Source organism: Astatotilapia calliptera, chromosome 4 (assembly GCF_900246225.1).
Source record: "Astatotilapia calliptera chromosome 4, fAstCal1.2, whole genome shotgun sequence".
In the NCBI taxonomy this organism is placed as follows: Eukaryota; Metazoa; Chordata; class Actinopteri; order Cichliformes; family Cichlidae; genus Astatotilapia; species Astatotilapia calliptera.
This window is the reverse complement of record NC_039305.1, coordinates 4159225-4181187: the sequence shown is the minus strand read 5'-3', so window position 1 is coordinate 4181187 and position 21963 is coordinate 4159225. Positions and strand designations below refer to the sequence as shown.

General features: G+C 41.6%; 1 protein-coding gene across 2 annotated transcripts in view; it reads left to right on the top strand.

The window, feature by feature from the left end:
* Positions 1–21637, top strand: part of radil2a (Ras association and DIL domains 2a) — a 30087-nt gene extending 8450 nt beyond the window's left edge. The window contains exons 6-17 of one of the 2 annotated variants that reach the window (XR_003272178.1): positions 832–869; positions 1872–2041; positions 2116–2228; positions 6242–6461; positions 6676–6848; positions 9988–10132; positions 13001–13182; positions 13282–13639; positions 16440–16573; positions 17711–17850; positions 18434–18603; positions 19121–21637. Coding sequence is in view for 1 of the 2 variants with exons in the window: in XM_026164063.1 (XP_026019848.1) it covers positions 832–869; positions 1872–2041; positions 2116–2228; positions 6242–6461; positions 6676–6848; positions 9988–10132; positions 13001–13182; positions 13282–13639; positions 16440–16573; positions 17711–17850; positions 18434–18536 (1776 nt within the window). In the remaining variant the exon portion in view is untranslated. Of the gene's footprint in view, positions 1–831; positions 870–1871; positions 2042–2115; positions 2229–6241; positions 6462–6675; positions 6849–9987; positions 10133–13000; positions 13183–13281; positions 13640–16439; positions 16574–17710; positions 17851–18433 lie in introns of both variants that reach the window. The other variant, XM_026164063.1, reaches the window with a different exon arrangement.
* Positions 21638–21963: the final 326 nt, after the last annotated feature.

Here is a 21963-nt window from a genome sequence, read left to right as displayed (position 1 = left end):
CAGTTTTTTTCTTTTTTCTTTTTTTGCTTGGGGTTAGGGTTTTCAAATGTGAGAGTGATAATAAGGTTAAAAAGGTTAAGGTTAAAAATCTAACAGCTCTGATACTAGAAAGAAGATTTAGAAGAAGTTTTAAAGTCCATTTTTGATGTCGCAGAGCTCTGTGTATGTGTGCACCGCTGAGAAAAATCACACAGATGCTATTGTGGGCTCTGCAGTTTCCATTATGGAGCAATTTTTGTTTAGAAATTGTCACTAAATACTAGAAAAAGTAATTTGGTTGCCTTTATACTTTGTAAGTAACGCTCTTTATCAGGTTCAGTTGATCTCTGCTCTGTTAGGTTCAGTTTTAAGGACCTGAAATATGTGAGATTTGACTCTAAACATTCACACTGAGGACTGAATGAAGAGCTGCAGGACAGAACCAAATGCCCAGGCACTGCTCACAGCTTTGAGCCTTCCATCTACAATAATTACGCACTCATTCTGATAACAACTTCCCCTGGCTTTCCAAAGAAATCAACATTCCTGTCACAGCTGCATCACGCGGAAAATAAAACATACTTTTTGGGGAATAAAATTTAGTACAATTTACAGTAAATTGTGTGCAACAAACATTATCAAATCACATCTGTATGACTCATTTAAATGGTCATCCACTCCTATTGCATGTGCAATAAGGCCAAAAATGCCTGTATCCATGCTTTTCAGTAGCAAAACTGACACTGCTTTATGTTCGGATATCCTGACAGCAGCTTTCCATCCCATTACATCCCATTAGTAAACTTAAAGCAGCCATGAAATAATGTCTTATCTGTGTTTTGTCCCCCTTAGGAGAAGACAAAGGAACTTGCAGCAATCCAGCCAGAAATGTGAGTACAAGATATATGTCCTCTTATACTTTCTGAATGAAACTAACATGATCCTCTAGAAAAGGGTTAAGTTATTTTAATTTTAGGTTGTGCACAAAAAGCTAAGTTTGTGTTGTGATCACGAATAATCATGAGAATTAAAAACTGTCTGTCTCAGCAAGAGAAAAGCTATCAAAGGTCAACAGATTCTGAGTCAGAGGTCATTGTGTGGGCTTCGATAAAAGGGAGGAATCCAAAGGATCATATGACCTACATGACATGTAGAGCGAACAGCTGTGTAGCAGTAGAAAACACAGCGAGTCATAACAAACCCATAAAAACACCTCCTACATTTGCTTTCAGTCAGTTAACTAATTAGTCCATCACAAATCAGAAACTTTGACTCATTTTATTGGGAAAAGACAAAACGCAGCTTCTTGAAGTGGAGCAGGAACTTGTGTTTAACTGTGCTTAACCACGCACAGTATTTTGCTGATTTGCAGAAATTAAAAAGGAAGTTAACTGTAAATGGTTTGAAGCAAGCAGACATGGAGACCACTTTTTATACTAGATAACCAAAGACTACTGACTAGCATGGCTGTCATGTTGGAGGCAAAACATACGTATAGTAAGTTTAAATATCAGTTAATCTGCAGAATTAATAGTAATTGCTTGATTTTTAAAACATCCCACATTTAATTGTTTAGTAAACTCAAACCTCCCAAAACAACACGTGACTGGTTATCAAAGTACTAATCAGTTAAATGTTAAACCTTAACGGGGAAGTTAAGAGTGAATGGATAGGATAAGATGGAGTTTATTTATCCAGAAAACCAGTAAATTAAAATTTTCATTAAACACAAGAACATAAAAGTTAAAGTAGTTCAATAAAATACAATAAATATCACATTTGTTGAACGGACACTTGGGTCTTTGTAACAACCTTTTTCTGTTTATAGACAGCTCACAGTGTCTTCTCAGGCTTGCTTCAGATCTAATCTCCCACTGGTTGTTTTATATCAGGAGCTCTGGCGACGAGCAGTCGGAGCAGCTGCAGCTGCTCAGTATGAAGGAGCTGATCCCGGGCCTGCAGCCGCTGGTGCTGTGGATGGCTAACTCCATCGAACTGCTGCACTTCATCCAGCATGAAGTCCCACAGCTGCTGCCATGGAGGCTGGACCAGGAGGATGAAGGTGGGCATTCATCCTTCTCACCGCTGTCTGTGTTTGTGTGTGTGCTGTTAAGACTTATTTGTATGTCTCTACAGGTCTGCTTGACTCTGAGATATCATCCACTCGGACAGCCTGCGAGGAAGCCATGACAGTCTTGGAGGAAGTCATCATGTTCACCTTCCAGCAGACCGTCTACTACCTAACAAAGGTTGGCTTGATAACATAAAGAGCTCACATAAAAATTACATCACATCTCCTTTGGCCTCTCTAATCTCAGTGTTGGTCACACATGAACCAGGAAGTCTAGTGCAAACAGCGTATTCTGTTTTCATTGAGCGTTGTCCAGACAGAAAACACAATAACAGAATGGAAACACAAACTCTCAGGCAGGAAAGGCCTGTGAGATACTGAGCGAGTGTCTTTTCCACTGACCACGACATAAACACACACACAGTCCTCTCCCTCGAGGCTACGCTGGTTTGTTAAATAACATAAACCAGAACTGCAATGTGAGCATTTTCTTTAATGTTGAAGCTACATTGCAAAACGCTTTAAAGAACAGCAGGTGTGTTTTAGTGTGGTTTATAGAGGATTTAAACACAAACAAAAATGAACAGCGGAATTATTATTTTGCAGACTAAATGAAAACATAATTAGTGTAAATGTGGCTCTTTAGCCAGGACACAGCTGATGGTGGATGGAGAATATCTGACATAAAATTGAACAATTAAAAGCAAACCAGCTTGTCGCTGTTTTTGTCAAAAAGATAATTAGATGGTGTCTGCTGGTCTTTAAAATGTTTTAAATGTCTTAAATACACTGTTTTCCACTGAGTGCAACATAAACACAGTCTTCTCTCTCTGGGTCACTTTGGTTTGTTGATTAACAAAAGCAGACCCACAATGTGAAAATGTTCTCCAGCTTTCGAGTTACATGACAGAATATTTTGAAAAGCAAAATTAAACGTCGAGAAAAATGCAGCAAACAAAATGAAAAACACATTTTCATGTTCATAATCAGCAGGACTGACCAGAACATATCTGGCAATTGCTGTGCAAAGACGCCCAATGATGCAAAGCCAAAAGTGGTAAATCTGCATCCGCCCAAGTTAAAAATATGCAGCTGTAACTGTAAGATTCAACTTCAGATTAAGATGTGATAACCAACAGACTTTAACAACATGTCCACATGCATCTATTACAAACAGTTTTTTTAGGTCTTTATAGTCTCAGGCATGAATTCTATGTTGTTATTTCACGGGGATACGGTGGTTAGCAGTGTGACCTCATAGCTAGAGAGCATGGTTTGAAGCCTTCCTGTGTGGAGTTTGCATGTTCTTCCCATGAGTTCACTCCAGGTACTCTCTTTCTCTCACAGTCCAAAGACTTGCATCTTCGGTTAATTGGCGGCTCTAAATCGCCAGAAGGTGTCAATGTGAGGGTAATGGGCTGACTGTGTCTGTGTCATCCCTGTGACAGCTGGCTCCAGCATCCCCGTGACCATAACCCTTTCATGCATGAATTATGACAACCTCAATCAGGATTTTTTTCTTAAGTATTTTTATTCATCTTCAGGCATGAAAAACAGAGTTTTGAACTCTTTTTTTTTTTAATATGTACTTTTCAGAGCGTTTTATACATGTACACTTAGGTGGACAACATATGTTTTGACTTATGAATTTGACAAACGCACAAATAATATTCACTCTGCGTTGTGTTTATGTGCAAGTATATCATCAAATACAAGAAAACAGCCTTTGAATAGCTGTACACTGTAGTGACCACTATGCTTGAAAGGGTTAAAAAGAATAAAATGGATGGATAAAAAAAACATGGCCCTTAAATAGAGCCCTGAGGAACACCACAAGATACTTTAAAGGGAAACGTGAGAAACTGACAGATGTTAGGAAGATAATTTATTCTAAACCCTTAAAACCTCTGGGCACACTCTTTGATTTAGACTTGTGAATGTTGGGAATCATCTTGTGTCTGGATTTGGATTTGACAGCAGTCGGGTTTGTAGTTTTACAGCCTGATGAGACACTCCTAGGCTGATTTTATGTGACTTTCCCAGGCTGAAGTGGCACTCTAAGGCTGTCTGGTTTACACCAAATCCAGTCAACATTAAAGCACAAACATTTAAAGCTCTTGTCCACTCCAAAATGATGGTGGATTAAGGTTCATTGGATTGGGTGTTTGAGCTTTATTTTAGAAAACATTAAATGTGAAGAATTTAGCAGTGGAAGACTGACAGAGAAAGATAATCCACCTTAAATCTGAGCATAAGACACTACAACTCATATGTTAATGTTAGAGATTTTAAAAAGGGGGGAGGGGTTGGAATTTCAGTTGTTTTTAACTTTAATCATTGCCTTCTTAGAGATAAAATGCCAGACAGCATATTTTTACAAATCTGAAACCAGTCTGGGATGTTGAGGATTTTTATGAGTAGAAACTGCACCACCGCCACAACCCTGCAACTTCTGAGGAAGGAAGCAGGAACAGCCTGTCCTGTTTTGTTTACTCAAAGATATTTCGAATGACTTTCTGAAAATATAATTCTCTTATTGTATGTTTTTAGTCTTATAAAGTGTTTTGTTTGTCAGACATTAATTTATCACTTTTGAGGCTCTGTATTCACTCAGCTCCACCTTTACTGAGAATATAATGTACTCTGAATTGTCTTGACATGTATTACTTATACATGTTTCACTTGACTGTTTTTCTGTTGGAGAAAGGGAGGATTAGCGGCTATGAGTCTGTTTCCTGCAGAGGAAGACAAGTTGTCATATGAGAAACACCCAAAAGACAAAAAGGAAGGGAGGAGGAGTCAAAAAGGGTCTTTTTGTTAATTTCCTGTGAAGTATGACTCTTCAGTTCTTCTTTTTCTCCCTGCTAAAGCTATTTGTGACTACACTGTAAATAAAACTGTGGAAAAAATGTGTTAAAGAAGCAGAAAAAAGGCGTCTATGTGCACAGAAAGTAATTTTAAACCATCAGCCCAGCTCAACACCTGCAGGTCTGCTGTGTTTCACTGTAAACTATCAGCTGACCTGTTGCCTCAGGCATGCAGGGTTACGGCCTCTGTCAGCGTGTCTGAGCTCATTATCTTAGTCATGTTGTGTGAGTGTGTTGGTGTGTTTGATGAGGCAGCGGTTGATGTCATGCGTGTGAAACAATGGCAGAATTGTCTAAGCAGCAGCACGAGGAGTGATAAGAGCTGACGGCGAGGTAGTATTCAGTACGAAAAGCTTGCAGGTTTATTTATCTACACTGTAAATCTGTCAGTGTAGAGTCTGCTTCCTTCAAGCTGCAGGTGGATTTTTGAGCTCAAAGTAAATACAAACTTGCTGCCATGCAGCCTCAGATTTTCAGCATCGAGTTCACTTTCTAGGAGATCAGAAAAATGCCCACGTTTTCCACACAAACAGCAGGGAGGGTCATGTTTGGGTTATGAATGCTGCAAATATAGCACTACCATACAGTCATTAAATCTGTGGGAGAATGAAACTGTTATAAACAGATTATGTTGTATGAATCATTTTTGAGTGTTTAGTTAGCTTTTCTGGGCACAGCACAGATTTACAAGTTTAAAAAAAAAGAGGCTCCGATCAACAATTCAACAGGTGCTCTTGTTCAGTGAGACATATAGAAGCACCAAGAACAAAATGAGATGCAAGTATAACCGTGAAATTATGCTTTAAGTTTATTCTTTGAGCAAATTAGCAGAAAAAACAGACTTTATTCTAGGAGAGCCAAAAACGGTGTGAAAAAGACTTTAGTTTATCAGGAAAGAAAAGGGCCCTTAAGATACTCGCATGTGTGTCTGAAATAAGTCAAACTGTGGTGTAACTGCAGCATTGGGCTATTCATGTCTCTACAGCTGCCCTTTGTGCCGTGAGCCTCGGGCTTTTCTGCAGGGCTTCCTGTTCACTCTGTGAATGCCTTCCTGTCTTTGAATTATGATGTCCTGCACACCTTACACGTGATTTGTGTTGCACCTCTCTTTGTGTAATTACTTATAAATTAGCCTTTTAGAAAAAAATACGCAAGTTTTTCTGCGTATTTAAATTTGCCCTTTTTTGTAAATTCACTATTTTTACTGTTTTTACCTTCAGAGGGCCCTAATGTGCCATTACATGCTTTCAGTTGTTTCTTGAGTCACAGCATAACAAAGGGAGTTCATGTCAGTAGTTCATGATGTCTCCTACCCCCTCCACAGAGCATGTATTCAGCCCTGTCTGGCCTGCTGGATGGGAACCCTTTCTCAGAGAGCGGTCAGCTGCGAGTGCCCGATGGTCTTGAGAGCATCCTGGAGGTCCTGAAGGAGGCGCTGAAGCTGCTGACGGCCTTCCAGGTGCATCCAGACATCGCGTTACAGCTCTGCGCCTACCTGTTCTTCTTCATCAATGCATCGCTCTTCAACACCCTCATGGAGAGAGGTAAGATCTGTTATTTCTCATTTAATGCACATAATATAATATTAACTGTGAGTTTCTTTGTAGTCTGTCTTCTTATTGTTTTCTCATATTTTGTCTTATTTTGCTCTTTTATATGTATGAGAATGTTTATGCTTCTCTTTCTTTAACTTCTAATGAAAGCTGACGTGCAAATAAACTTAAATATCATTCATGTCCTCTCTCTGTTGTTGTTCAGGATCTGTCGCTGGGTTCTATCAGTGGTCCCGAGGCGTGCAGATCCGGGCCAACCTGGACCTGCTGATGGACTGGATCCAGAGCATCGGTCTGGGTGATCTGGCCACAGAGTTTTTCCAGAAGCTCTCTGCTGCTGTCAATCTGCTGGCCACACCCAAAGAAACCCTGCTGCAGGTCAGAGGACATCCTCTTTTCCTTTCCTGTTTGTCTTACCGCAGGCGGGTGTAGCCGAGCGGCAGAGTCATGTTTACGCCAGCCCGAGTATTTCCTCTAATGTGTACGAGTTAAATGTTTCTGGCTCATTTAAAACTTTCCATTTTTGGGGAAATCTAAAGCTCAATTACATTTTCCAAACTCTTGGCTCCTTCTGTCAAACATTATGGTGACCAGTAACACCGCAGAGCAGCGTGTCAGTCATTTTAGATTGTGGTCCCCTTACAGACCAGTTTGATCTTAAACTGGACGAGTAAAAACCAGTTATGAGAAGAGAAGGAGGAAAGGGAAGGGGCACACAAAGGAAAGAAGGATAAAAGAGGGAGGAGAAAAACAACGAAAAGCAAGCGAAGGAACAGAGGAAATACAAGAATAAAGGAAAGACACAAAGAAAGGAACAAAAGGAAAATGAAATGAAGGAGAGAAAGAAATGAAAGAACAAAAGAGAGAAGAGTAAAAAAGAAAGAAAATAGATAAATTAGAAAAATAAAGACGGAACGAAAAATGAAGAAAATGAGCATTGAAAGGGAAGAAGCAACAGAAAAAATGAAAGAAGAAGAAAGGATTTCTGTTTTACCACAAAATAACCGACATCATATTAAAAGAAAAAAGAAAACATACAGCGGGCTGAATCAGACGCACTGTCAGGCCTGTTCTGGCCCCCGGGCCACATGTTTGACAGCACTGCCGCAGAGCCGAGGCCAGTGCTGTCTGTGGAAGCACGCTCTTGCTTTGTGGTTATTGTCCCCTTGAGAACAGCTGCAGTATGAGGAAACAGAGTAAACACACTAAAATGTTTTAAACCCTGATGTCACACTGCCAGTGAAGGTGTGGCTGACTTCACTTGGCTGTGATGAGGATATCCTGTTTGCTCGGACTAACACTTCAGAAATTATCAGGTTAAGGCCTCGTTTAAGGAGCTGTTCAAACACAGAGCGGAGAAAAATCATCTTAAAGGCTGACAGACAATCGGAGAACAACCTGCTCATATTTGTGTCTACACTTCAGCCTGTGTGGTGCTGCGGTAGCTCGCCACTTTAGTCCGTCCTTAAGCAGGCTGTTCACATAGCTACCTATTCAGATCCTGTTTACTCTAAGAAGGAAGCTGAGCTCTCACTTAGTATGTTATTAAACACTGAGCCACTGAAGGGAAACGGACCTGCAAAGTTCCCCAGGTACAAAGCACCTAGAAGGTCATTCAGTTAGTTAACGTTACTTAAGGACACGAGGGCAGTTTAAGCTGGCCCTGACTGAGGGGTGGGCGGGTAAGGAGTTTATATTTAGGCCTTCTTGTGTCAGTCTGAGGTCACATGGTTTGTCTTTAAATAACCTCAGTCATATAAAACAACCATTATTTTTACCAGTGCATAACCTCAAGAAGTCTTTCATCTACAGCACACTTATTGATTATTAAAGAACATGATGTACACTCTCTGTGTTTCATATACCCAGTTTAAAAAACGGAAACATTTACTGACTATTGAACCATAACTCTGGTTTCACACTGCGAGGCTGACACCTGTTTTTACTGCATGACGCGCAGCACCACCCATGACTCATCTGACGGGCGCAGCGTTTTGTCTTTTCTGCCTCGGAGTTGCTGCTTCTCGCCGCCCCTCCCCCCTGGCATGAGGTCGCTTGGTGGCTGCCGCTAAACGGCACACCCTCTGAAGATTTCTGCTTTTCCATCTGGAGCTGCTAAGAGCTGAAGTGGCTCGCTGGCACAGCTGTAAATTACCAGATGTGGGAAGTGGTGTCGCTTGTTGTGCCAGAGAACATGGCATCTGGAGGGCCTTATTTTAGGGGGACATTAAATCTCAGACATCTTTAAAAATGAGACATTTTTAAAGTTTGGGTTGTTTGTAAGCGGAACTTAAAGTTCATCTTCTTCTCCTCGGCTCAGCGTGGCGTCTCTGTGGCCGAGCAGCTTCCAGCTTCTGTTGGCCCCAGCAAGTCTGAGCACTGTCTTTACCTTCAGTAGTTCAAGTGGGAGCAGGCCGAATGAAAGGTGTCATGTTTGTAAAGTTTGTCCTGTAACAGATGCATGAATAGTATGCAGTGAATCACCTGTTTCCATATCCTCAAGCTACTTCCAGCAGAAGGAATCCTCTGTGTTTCAGGAACATCAGCAGGCAGAGTGATGTCATAACATGTCATCATACTAACAAAACAAAAAGGATATAATAAAATAAAAAAGGACTAAGATGATTGAGTATGATTTGGTTATGTTTTTGTTAATTTTGCATCATTTTGGACTTCAAACACACTATGACGCAGCCAGGCGACTCGCCTGTTTCCGTGTCCTCGAGCTACCTTCAGCAGACGCTCAGCTCAGATCAGCTGGCAGGATGACATCACCCGATGTTTCGGAAAAACACTCATTATCAGCGTCTGTCTGTCGTTAAGGCCTGTGCAGCTGAACAAGCACATCTCCTTCTGGGATTCTGCTCATCGTACAAAGAAGACAAAGACAAACTAAACTAATGTTTATAAGGATAATGTTTTTTTTAAGTATTTAATTTTGATCCTTTTGGACTCCGTAGGTTCAATAACACAACCAGGTGACTCACCTGTATCCTTATACTGCTGCACTCATCAAAAGATCAAATATTGTCTTAAGTGTGCTTGAGTGGCTGCAGCTGTGAGGCGATCACCATGTTTCACGATGTGGACTTTCCCGCTAAGAGTGTGGAGATAAAGGCGAGTTTACAGTTCTCACGCTGCACAGAACACGCAGGACGAGTTGATTAGTGAAACTTAGCGCGCACCTCTCACTGGAGAGTAAACACAAGAAAAACTGAAACTTTAAGTGCTACTGTGGACACATTTTTCCTATGAGGCCGTGTTACCACAGCTTCCTGTTTGCATGTTATCTAGTTAGTTTAGAATACTTTGCATGTAAATGAGAGAGTTGCTCATATGGAAGCATGATGGGAAAAATACAGTCCAATAAGGAGCTTTTATGACTCCTACTTAAAACTAAAGCATCAGGGAAATTCTTTTATGAACCCATATTTTAACCCATGAAGAGCTTCAGAGGAGCTTTGCCTCGTGTTTATTGATGTTTTTGTCTTTTCTTTGTCGTTTTATGTCCTTCCAGGCATCCTGGGTTTCTCTCAGGACCGAGTTCTCTGCTCTGAAACCCGCCCAGCTTCACCACATGTTGAGGGAGTACAACTCTGGGAAGGCCTGCCCCCCCGGATGGAGCCCGTCACTGGGTGATGCAGAGGACGCCTTCAGAACGGGTAAAGAACAGACTTACTGAATGATGACGTAGCAGCCTTGTGTCCCGTCTGTGGTCATTTTTAGCCTGTCCGGCTTTTTACCAGCTCTGTTCGTGTGCAGCACGTTTTTAGTTCTCTGTGTAACTACAGCCCACGGGCTCACAGTGTCCCAAACACCAAATATTTGAATGCTTCAGAAAGAATTGCTGTTGTGGACGGATCATCGCAGATGTTTTCTTAGCTCAAGTTTGGTCCTTCTCAGTGTCTTCTTCCTGCCATATTATGGTGTTTGAGTCTCTACATGCACTTTTCCTGAGAACAAGTTAACCTTCATTCTATCCTCCAATTCTCATAAATCTTCCCTCTGCTAATGTGAGCCTAACCATATTTCTTTAGGAAGCACAGCACTGTAAGTCAACCCGTCTGACCTCAGCGACCCTCCAAACCTCGCTGCTGCTACATCCAAAGTTATATTAATGCTTTCAAAGTCATGTCAAGTTTTTCTTCTTACTACTAACATGAGTCATAGCCCCATAAATTCTCTCTATTTTATTGTAACACCTCAGAGGACAGCCACACTGATCGATTTATTGTAACTGAAAGAATTTGAAGTGTTTTTAAATCTCAGTGCTACTCAGAGATTGTTTGTTTTTTTTTGGAACAGACACTTGGAGCATTTGGGCCCCAGTATAGTTAATAACAGTCGATTTAACGAGCAGTTTCCAGTTAAAATCGTTCTAAGGATTAACTTAATGCACAGATTCTAAATGATCAATTTTAGAGGCCTGCAAAGGTCACATTATGAGGTTGGAGGGTTAGCAGTGGCCTAGTCAGACCTTTATGTTTTGGTTTTTTCGGGCCTTAAAAACATCTTAGTCAGGTTTAGGAAAACCTTCTGTTTTAGGGCTAAAGCACGGCCCATCACTAAAGTAACCCTGCAGGCTGAAAAACGATGAGTTTGGACTCATCTCAAACTTCAAAGAGCCAAACCTCGTCTGTAATTGAGAGCGTTTAGCACCTTTGAGAAGAATGTTGTTAATTGACTCGTGGCAGGTATGAACGAGCTGCTGTTCTACAGCTGCTGCCAATCAGAAAAATAAACCAACATTTTCTGATTAAGCAAATTAGCACAAAAAAATATATTTTTCTAATGCCCCTAATATGTATGCAAATATTTGAATGTTTCATATTTACAAATGTAAAAACATCACATTGGGTTTTGGCTAACTGTGATGCCTTTTTTGTAATAACTTTTATTGGGAATGAATAATAAATGCAACTGCCTAATACATTCTCCTGTCATCAACAGTTCCCGTTACTTTTGCTTGGATTTCATAATTAAAAGGCTGTGACAAAGAGCTGACAAAGTGCATTTTAATGCAGTTTTTGTGAAGTTCTTCATACTGCAAGTGTTGTTTTGTTACTAGAAACATTTTCAGTTTTGTCCTCCCTACAAGACGACCTTGTTTACAGCAAACTGCAGTAATCAGACTCCTCACTCAGGAGGAATCAGAACGACCTGTTGTGCAGCTTTGCATGCTCAAACTTGTTGTCAGACAAGTTTGACTGAGGAATATGTCATTATAAATAACAGGGCAGGCAGCAGGTTTAATAATGTGATTAAAAAACAAAAAGAGAAGAAGAGACTCTCCTCAGCAGCTGAGAAGCAATCTTGAAATTCCTGAAACATCAGCTGACGACGCCTGTTTATTGTTATACTCACTATATTGTCAGGTATTTATCCTGTGCAGCTGTGAGCGCGTCTCCTTTCATGGTTTTGTGCATATTTATTTAGAGGTCGAGGTGTAGAGGTGTAACATTTACGGAGGCCCAAAGCTGTCAATCTCAACAAAAATCAAAGTTAAAATATAAATGTAAAAAAAACATGGATTTCAGATGCCAATCAATATAAATCAATATAATAATCAATAATCAATATAAAGATTATTATTTCAAAAAATGAATTGTTAATTATATCTTGTTAGTTTTGCAAATGAACTGATAACAAAACTATTCCAGAAAGTCGAGCAAACTTCAGAGTTAAAAGATTTACACTCTAACTCAGAGCTGCTGGAGTGAAGCTTCTTCATCGGGGGAGCAAGACTCCGCTTAACGAGCTGAAACTGAGAAAAAAAATGAACATTGGCAGGATTAATGTGGGCGTACGGTGGAGAGTAATCCTGGCCTGTCAGCCTGTTTCCACCAATCACAGTTAACTCGCAGCCACCACCACCACCTCACTCTAACCTTTTTCACCTCCAACTTCAGATTAACCAGATTCCATCAAAGTGATTTTGTTGAGAGGTATTCATCATGCGAAGGATACAAAATATTTAACTAAGTGAAGATAAAACAACCCTTTTATCGCTGTAACCATAAAAAAATGTTTCAGCCGGCACGTCTCCTTCTGAGCTACAGCTGTTTGTGAGAACCACCTTTCACCAGTTTGGCTGACGTATTAGAAGTTTGCGCTTTAATGAAGCTGCATTTCTTTTTATTTGTGGTGACTTCAGATTTTCCGTGTAGGCAGCGAACGATGGTGACTAGGGGATCGCCCCTGATTCAGCTCTGATGCCCTCTCTACAGTCACCATTCTGGTTTAGTGCAACATGCTGCCTGCAGAGCTACTGATTGGTTGCACGTCACAATTAAAAACATAATTTACTGGTCTCCTTGATTACAAAGAATTGGTATCAATCTGGTGACCCGTGAGCAAAGCCTTTCTTAACAGCCTGTAGTGTATGTACTGCTTTTAATCAACGTTAAACCAAACCCAGCAGCTCCACATAAACATGCAGGATCAAATTTTATTAGAGTTGTAATGAAGTTCAGGTTGTTTTTGATGGATGGTGATTGGACTTTCCCTTCTCCTCTTCTTCATTTGCGCAGCCGACATCCTGGAGAGCTTCGACAACCACCCGCCGCTCATCCTGCCCAGCAGCACGTTTCACCTGGAGCTAGGCAAACCCATCGTGGAGCCGGCGCTGTTTGAACAGCTCGCACGTCTGCAGGACTTCATCAGCCAGCTTCCTCGCAGTGAAACCCGAGCCGAACCCGAAGCGGAGGAGCAGGTAACGAGCTCTCTGCGCGCCATAACGAGACAGCATTAAATGAGACACTTTGATGTTTCCGCGTCTTCTGTTGATTAATTTTACTTTGCCCAAACTCAGCCTGTCAATGAGACGACTACAGACAGCCAGTCTGCGACCTCGGCCTCGGTCAGAGTCGCCCAGGATCCCGCCGAACAGGCGGTCTCCGACCCGGTAGACCCAGATTCTCTTACATCTGCGGAACCAGCTCAGGCCCGAGTCCCTCCCGGTGACCTGAGCAGCTGTGAGGCCGTCCTGGCCCAGAAGCTGAAGAGCCTGGAGCTGCAGAACACCCTCCCAGGACAGGCCGACATGGGCTACCACAAGAGCCTGGCGCTGGACCCATCCTGCCTGCTCACGCCACCCAACACCCCACAGGGGATGGAGCTGGCTGAGCTGGAGGCTGACCTGCAGGAGGGCACCCGCCAACTAAAGAAAGGTAAGAGTGTGCTACAAATCAGGAAAGAAGTATCAGTCTGAATCTCAAGTAAATACAAACCCAAACAAAGCTCTAAATATCTATTTATCTACTCTTTGAACCCTGAACATCAGGCTTTAACAAACATTCACCTTCCATAAGTTTGGTATGAAGTTACTGTCATATAAGTTATTTATATTTTGTTTCTGCTGTAAAGATGTTTCAAGAACACAACAACTTCCATGTGGGATACGAGGGCCTGAAGCCATTGATGAAAATATATGAGCGTTAATCAGTACTGCAAATCATTTTCAGAGCTCAGCTTATGTTTTTCTGGCTTCTCAGATGCTTTAGTGGGTTTTTTGGTTGTCAGTGAGCGTAGAACATGTTCAGCAGTCACTAAAACAAAGATTGAGCCCCCTTAGTTGGTGCACATGCCAACAACCTGACCACATTTTTGTAGTTCTTTCTTGGCTTCATTGGCACGCAGCACGTTTTAATTCAGATGACACACAGGGTGACTCCCACCTTTGTCTCCTTCTCAAACCCCCTTTAAGTCTTTAGGGGAGTATTTAGCAGCCTGACCCTGTGGGCCGGCTGCATATTTGTCCACATAAAGGTGGCTTCGCCCTCCTCCTCCTCCTCCTCTTCTTCTTTTACTGACTCTGGAGGTCAGGAATTTCAAGTGGAAGGCTGCTCAGGGTGGGTTCACTGTGCAGAGGAAAGAGAGCTTCCTCTCCCACCCCTATTGTTTATGGACGCCTCCGTCATGAGGTCATCTGTAGGAGTGAGAGGGAGTCGCTGAGAAAATAATGAGTCAATTCCCAAGTTTCAAACATTTTTCGACCCAACTGTGAAAAATAACGACATCCAGAGACTGTATATAAAGACGGACAACACGGCATGACGCACACTCACACTGTGGTGGAGCCTTCAGGGGAAATTTGGGTTTCTGTTAGTTGGGGACTCGCGCCACCTCTTGAGCCACAGCCACTGGAGCTGCTTGTTGCCTTCAGCTCTAAGATGTGTTTTTAGTCCCAAAGTAGGTAGAAAAATTTCCTCAAGACATTTACCAAATACACACCAAAGACACAACATGCATATAAAACAGAGGCTGTAATGGTTAAAAGTGCTGTAGTGGATTCAGGAAGGAGGATCTGCTCCAACGATCCCTCACATCTGAACCTTCAGGAACGCTTTTCATCACCTGTGCTAAGGCGCTCGCTGACAGATGCCCCGGTGGGCCTCAGCGCTCCAACAGAAGCAGGATTTGGTTGATCTTAATCAGACGTCTTTACTCTCATTGGTCACTTGTTGCTTTGTGTTTTCCCTCTTAACGCTTTTAACAAAAGTAATTTGCTGAGAAGCTTTGAGGATTACACTGGACCTGAGCCATCTGGCACCTTCTCTCTACTTAAGGGCAGGAAATCCCTCAGTTTAATCTGCACCGTTTATACTTTTATATAAAGGTGGATCCATTAAATGTTAAATGTTCATTTCTTCCACTGTTTGAATAATTTCCTGCTTCTCCTTCTTCCATTACAGATAAGCACTTATGTGTGTGTGTGGGGGGGTTGTTGGTATTTTTATTTAGCCTTTATGAACTAACGATAAAATTGTTTCCAAGGAAAATAATTGGCACATTCCTATATGATTTTAAAATCTGCAACGTTTAACTGTAAATTAAACTAAGACCAAAGTAAAGAGGAAAAGCTTTAGTTTTCTTTTCTCTTTACAGTTTTATGATAAAAGCCCATTGTTGTTCAGTCTAATTGCAGGGGAATTTGAACGCTTCAGTATTTTCATCAAGTATTAAATAAATCATGATGAGTGATAAAGTGATAAATTTGTCCCTTCCAAGACAGTTAAAGTTAAGGTTACCCAAGTTCATGTGATAACAACCAACGGCTATTTTTTTCAGTTGTTTAGCTTCTAAAACCTCCAAAATCACATGAAAACTTTATGTGGCATGAATATAACTTCATAAGAACTGAGACACATTCTGCAAGGAAAGCTATTTTTAAAAGTTTTCTTTAAGAATATTGGCAAAAAAACAAAAAAAGAACTTTGTTTTCTTCTGTTTTGTCCTTATTATAATAATAATAATAATAATAATAATAATAATGATGTTGTCAGTGTTTTGTTTTTTAAAATGAAGCAAATGAATAAAATGAAGCGTTTGAGCATCATGCGGTAAGTTATGTAAATAGAGTTTTTATATTCGTCCTGCGCTCGCCTGCATCTAGCTCTGAGGTTTCAGGTACGCGTGATGATTGGTGAAGGTTTGATGACAGAGGGGAGGTGATGTCAGGGAAGGAAAGCAGCGGCGGATCCGTCATGGGAATTTACAGCTGGGTTGGTGCGTGGAATCTTAATCGGCAGCGGTATTGTTCGGGGCAGGTCCTGCGTGGGGGGCAGACAGTGGGGGAGGAGGGGGGGGGGATCAGGGTTTATTTTTGGGGAGGGGGAAGGCTGCTGTCGATGGTGTTTTGACAGGACGACCCCAAGCGGCAACTTCAGGACAAAAATAAAATAAAATGATGTGAAAATCTGCAGTTCCTCTAATGCTCACTTGAGGCCTCAGATTATGTCATGTGAAACGCTTGTTAGCTTCCCTAACAGCTAACGCTCTGGCCACGCATCATTGGCTGACGTCACTGTGGCTACGTCCATCTTTTATAGCAGCGTGAAAAAGACTGAAAATAGATTCAGTCTGTGATGTACATGCAGAAGCTCCACCCACCAGACTTATTGGAGAACAGTGTGGGAATCAACTCCTGGACGCCTCTTTGATCTGATGTGTTTGTCTGTGTTTGTTTAGCCAGTGGAAGTGTTGGGAGGAAGACGGGAAACGAGGAAGCAGCAGCAGAGGAAGAAGAAGACAGAGAGGAAGTGTTTGCGGTGGAGCTCCACAAAGGGCCTCACGGTCTCGGGCTGGCACTCGTAGATGGGACGGTACGTATTCACAATCACTGTTTGTAAATAAAGTACCGGTAGTAGGCAGGAGGAAGTGTGTTTAACTGATGAGATCGGACGCTAATTAGTTCAGACTGCAAACTGCTGGAAGGCTGAAAGCTCTCATTTAATCACTAAATGTTCCTGCAGTCCAGACTCTACAGATCAGTGCTTAACACTGTAATGACACTGTGACAAATAAGGTGCTACAACACAATAAAACTCTTACAATGAACTGAATCTGATGTGTTTGCTTCCTTATGCTTATCCCGAAATACGTAGTTAAACAATTGTTTGGCAGAATGATCAGAAAACACCAACATGTAACAAGTTCCACCTACACCGCAATATTTGCTTGATTTTCTTCCATTTTCTTTTTATGTCATTTTTTTAATCTGTTGATTCTGACAGACATCTTTTAAGCTGTGTAATAAAAATACAAATCCTCCTCTTGGGAGCTTAAATATCTTTTTCTGCTTTACTGCAGAGCTTCTGCAGTGTGTCACTCCTCTTTTACAGCAAACTTTCAATCAACAAATTTTCTAACCACCTCTCTAATGTGTTTACAGCATCATGGCAAAATTCTACTCCCACCAGGGATGAAAAAATATTTAGCAAATATGAGGGGCATATAAGGCAGCACGGTGGCACGGTGGTTAGCACTGTTGCCGCACAGCAAGAAGGTCCTGAGTTCAATTCCACCATCAGGCCGGGGTCTTTCTGTGTGGAGTTTGCATGTTCTCCCCGTGTTTGCGTGGGTTCCCTCCGGGTGCTCCGGCTTCCTCCCACCGTCCAAAGACATGCAGCTTGTGGGGATAGGTTAATTGATTAATCCAAATTGTCACTAGGTGTGAATGTTTGAATGAATGTGAGTGCAAATGGTTGTCTGTCCCTGTGTGTTGGCCCTGCGACAGACTGGCAACCTGTCCAGGGTGTACCCCGCCTCTCGCCCTATGACAGCTGGGATAGGCTCCAGCGCCCCCCGTGACCCTGAAAAGGATAAGCGGAAGCGAATGGATGGATGGATGGATGAGGGGCATATAGATTTAAATTATAACTTAATTATAAAAATGTTGTAATCCCTTCAATGCTCCAAGTTATCACATTTTTTTGTCATGTTTTTATGTCTTCATGTAGAAAACACCGCTGAGAATGAGCGGCATTTATGTGAAGTCAGTCGTTCCCGAGTCCCCGGCCGCCAAATGTCAGAAACTCAGAACGGGCGATCGAATCCTGGCCGTGAACGGTGTCAGCCTGGTCGGGATGGAATATAGCATGTGAGTGTAAAAGTACAGATGGCATATCAATTGCAATTGTGATGTTTGCAAAAACTCAGTCCAACATAAACACATGAGAGACCGAGCAAAGAAAGCTAGCTAGCAATAGTTAAGGACAGGAGGAGTCGGTGTTTGATGTAAGTCTATTTGGATGTCGTCAACGTACAATTGATTAGCAGTGCAAAGTTTTTAAAGGTTGATCTAAGTAGTAGCACATATCATGGAAGTGGAGCCATATTGAGGTACAGCACAGGTCATGTAGGCCGTTGTTGTTACCAAAGCTTTAACAACAGCAAAACACATGATAAACTGTGCTTAATAAAACATATACCATGTAAGTAAAGTATAAAAAGCACAAAAAAGAAAATCATATAAAGAAAACTTAAGACATCTAAGAAAACAGTTCACAGATTAATGTGAGGTATCATGGAAATCGCAGCACTGTTTGTATTTTTAATCTTTCGACTCTAAATATAAACATTTTAAATAGAAAGTAGCAGAAATCTAAAACACGTCATTATGGTATCATGGTAAAGCGAAAGGCTCAACAACTGACTTCCAACTTATTGTGTGTTCGTTTCAGTGGGCGGGAACTGATTCGCTCATCCGGAGACACACTTAAACTTCTGGTTGCCAACATGGACTCCAAAGCAGGCATCAAAGCCTCCACTTTGGCAACTTGCTGAAGGAAGAGCGTTAGTGGACGATAAAGTGCAATTTGGGAATACCGGAGGGCGTGAGCTTCATCCCAAAGTCAGTATTTCTCACAGGATGGATTCCCCCCCAACCAAAGGAACACGAACTTCCTCCTTTTTGTTTGTGACTCATTGTGGGATGGAGACAATCAAACTGAACTCAGACTGTAGGCGCTTTGCTGGCAGGCAGAGGGGGAAGACAAGTTTTAAAAGCTCTTTTTTTCTTTACCAGCTTCTAAAAACAAACTCAAAAACGGTGAAAGGGGGAGTAAACCAGCCCCCGAAGAGCACCGCCAAGCCGCTCCGTGATCCCTCACGTCTGGCTTCAACTGGAACTATTTCCAAATTCATTTTTAAATTCTATCTATTTAAAAAAACTGTGAAGCTTTATATGTTACACTCCAAAACCAAAATATGTTACCCAGTTGTTTACTTTGTTAGAGAGAAGTACCTGCCTGTGGGCATGTCTCAGATCCACATAAGTTTCCAAAACAAGGAAAATTGTCTTTGTGTTGCAGCGTTTGTTTCATCGCAGGAACGACTGAACATTAACCCTCAGTTTTCTGCTGTTTCAGGTTCTTCCTTCTATAGATTCATCATCAGTCTGCTGCTGTAACACCAGAAAATATTATCAGTCGTTTAAAAGTAAAATCTAATTAGCACTTGTAGCGTGTTACTCATTTTTCCACACACACAAACACACACATAAAAAAGCAGGTAAAGGTGTGTTTGGTTTCTTTAACTTGCAGGCAGATTTTCCCCCGAGCAGATTATGTTTCCAGGTTAAACACTAACTCGTGCTTTAAAGCAGCGGTTCTCAAACTATGTCAAACACATACGATTCAGGGAGAGTTATTGCGAGGAAGCTTTAATGTTACGGATTATAGGAAAGTGGATCAGCATGATGTGTAGGAAGCATCATGGTTAAGAGAAGACCGACTCTGAAGATGACATTTTTGATTGACCAGCCATTTTCCAACCCTCATTTATGTCTACGAGTTGTGGGTAGTGACCCCTCAGAAGAAGAAATGCACTTCCTCCTTAGGTTGGCTCAGTCTGAAACATGTGGTGAGGGGCTCAAAGTAGAGCCACTACTTTATGTCATAAGTAGCTGTGGTGGTGCAAACATTCGATCAGGCCTCCTTGAGGCCATCCTTTGGAGGTTTTCCAGGTAAACCCAACTGGGAGAAGATTGTGGAGTAGACTAAGAGTTCCTTGAAGAGATGATCTATTTCTTCAGGCCTGATGACGCCTCAGGATCCTCCAGAAGAATGGGAAAATTTTACTGGGGTAAAGGCTTTCTGAAATACCGTGCTGAGTGAGGTTTAGTAAAATTCAAATATCTTGTTGACTCTTCCCGTGTCAGTCCACTGACTTTAAGTGATTTGAGCTGTTTAGAGCTTCGTTAAAGAAAACAAGAAGCCTTGAAAGTAGGTCCAGAGGAAGCGGATGACATGGAGGAGATCCACATCAGGGTAAAATGAGAAACTGCACCAGATATCCTCAAACCAAAGGCAGTTAGGGTCAGACACATAAAACAAGTGGCCAGGGTTAGGAAAAAAAACTGCTGGGTCAGCTTCAAGTTAAATTGCAGGTTAGGTTTAGGCACAAAAACCAAGTGGCTGGAGTTGGGATTAACCATGAGGATCTTTTTTAGGGTATAGTTACGTTGCATCTTTGACCTGTTGGGCATATACGGAGAGATCGGTAACTTCTTCTGGTTTAGACTAAGCCAAAGTGGTTCACCAGGAAGTTAAGAAGTTAAATTAAGACGAAGTCAGAGGATCACAACTAGCACTGCAGGTTATATTTATCAGTTACTCCACAGCTTATTTTCTTTATCTTTTTGCTGTACAAGATGGTACAACCCTTGTTTGTTAAGCTGTGGACAACCAATTAAAAAAACTTGATTAATTTTTAGAGCTACTTTTTTATTTTGTATTAACTGATAAAAATATGTAGGTTGTGAATCTTTGTGAGGCATGTCAAGAGAAAACGTTTGAGAACCGCTGCTTGGACATTTTGCTGCAATCCAGAGAAACAGAAAAATAAGTTATTGGTAATCATAACCACAGTGAAGCCTCTTTATTATCAATTATTCTACAGGTTATTTGCTTCATTGATCTTTCTATAAAACAATAAAAAAAACTTCATGAGTCCAAACCTAAAGAATATTTTCTTTTGTTTACTTAAATGAAAAGCTGTTTACATGATACAGAGCCATCTGTAGCCTGGCTACACAGAGGTCAGGGTGACGTCGTACACCTATTCCACTTACTGATGCATGACCCACATTTCGATAGGATCAGTTTTTCAGAAGAAAGCTCTGCAGAAGGGGAGGCGTCTGAGGCACCCACACTAAGTCCAGCACAAAGAAAAGAGAAACGCAGCTACTTTAATGTTAAATACCAAACATGGTTCACGTTGTCTTATTTTTTTAGGTCAACACACCATTAACTCATTGAGACCATTCAGCAGATTAGCCTCACACATTTTCCTACACAAACGCCCTGTTTGTCCCAGCTTCTTACTGGGATAGTTTATTGGGATTTTGGCACCATAGATGTTGGATTGTGGCCTAAACCATGCAGAGTATTCCTGGTAGTTTGAAGCAGATTTCTTCCTGCTGTGTTAAACATGGAAAAAAAGTAAAAGCACTAAACTTCATGTGAGAAAGCAACTTAAAAGTTGAAAAGCTTTTGGGAACATGACAGTACACATTTTATGAGGTATTGGGTTAATTGCCTCATTAATGTGGCTCTAATTACAGTTTAGTTTCCCTCCAAACCGCAGAGCTCAAATAAATAAGGCCAAAAATAAAAATGAGACATTTAAATTCCAGAACTTCTCCAAACTCCTCTGGAAGAACTCAGTTTATTATAGGAAACATAAACCCGACTTTGTTCTGCTCAGCATTAACGTGTTCAGCTGGTTTAATAAATGAAAGCATAAAACATCTTCTGATGTATTAAAAAAAACTGCCACAGAGCTCAATCACCTGACGTCTGTCTGTGTTTTTCATCTGTTTTGTAATATTTATACTGCGCAGTATTTTTGAGCCTGTGGAATAAATATTATTTTGACTTGGAAAACCTGCCTCATTTTACGGTCTGTTTCCTTAAATCGGGCCTGTGTTAGTAAACAGGAGGAGGCGGCTTTGGGGGTGAAGCTGGGATGTAAAAGCTGGGCTGGGTGGAGCAGCAGCAGCAGCAGCAGTAGGAGGAGGAGGAGGAGGGAAGCTGTGGGGTGTGGTAGCTGCATGGCACGCTTTGGTGGCCACTGTTTATAGCGACTCTGCGGTTTCCACCAGCCAGGCACTTTCCACTGATTCCAGCATGGCAGCGTTCAGCCAACGAGGCCCTGCAGGGAAAAGCGCCACTCTGACCTGGTGTGAAGATTTGCACATGCCGGCTTAAAC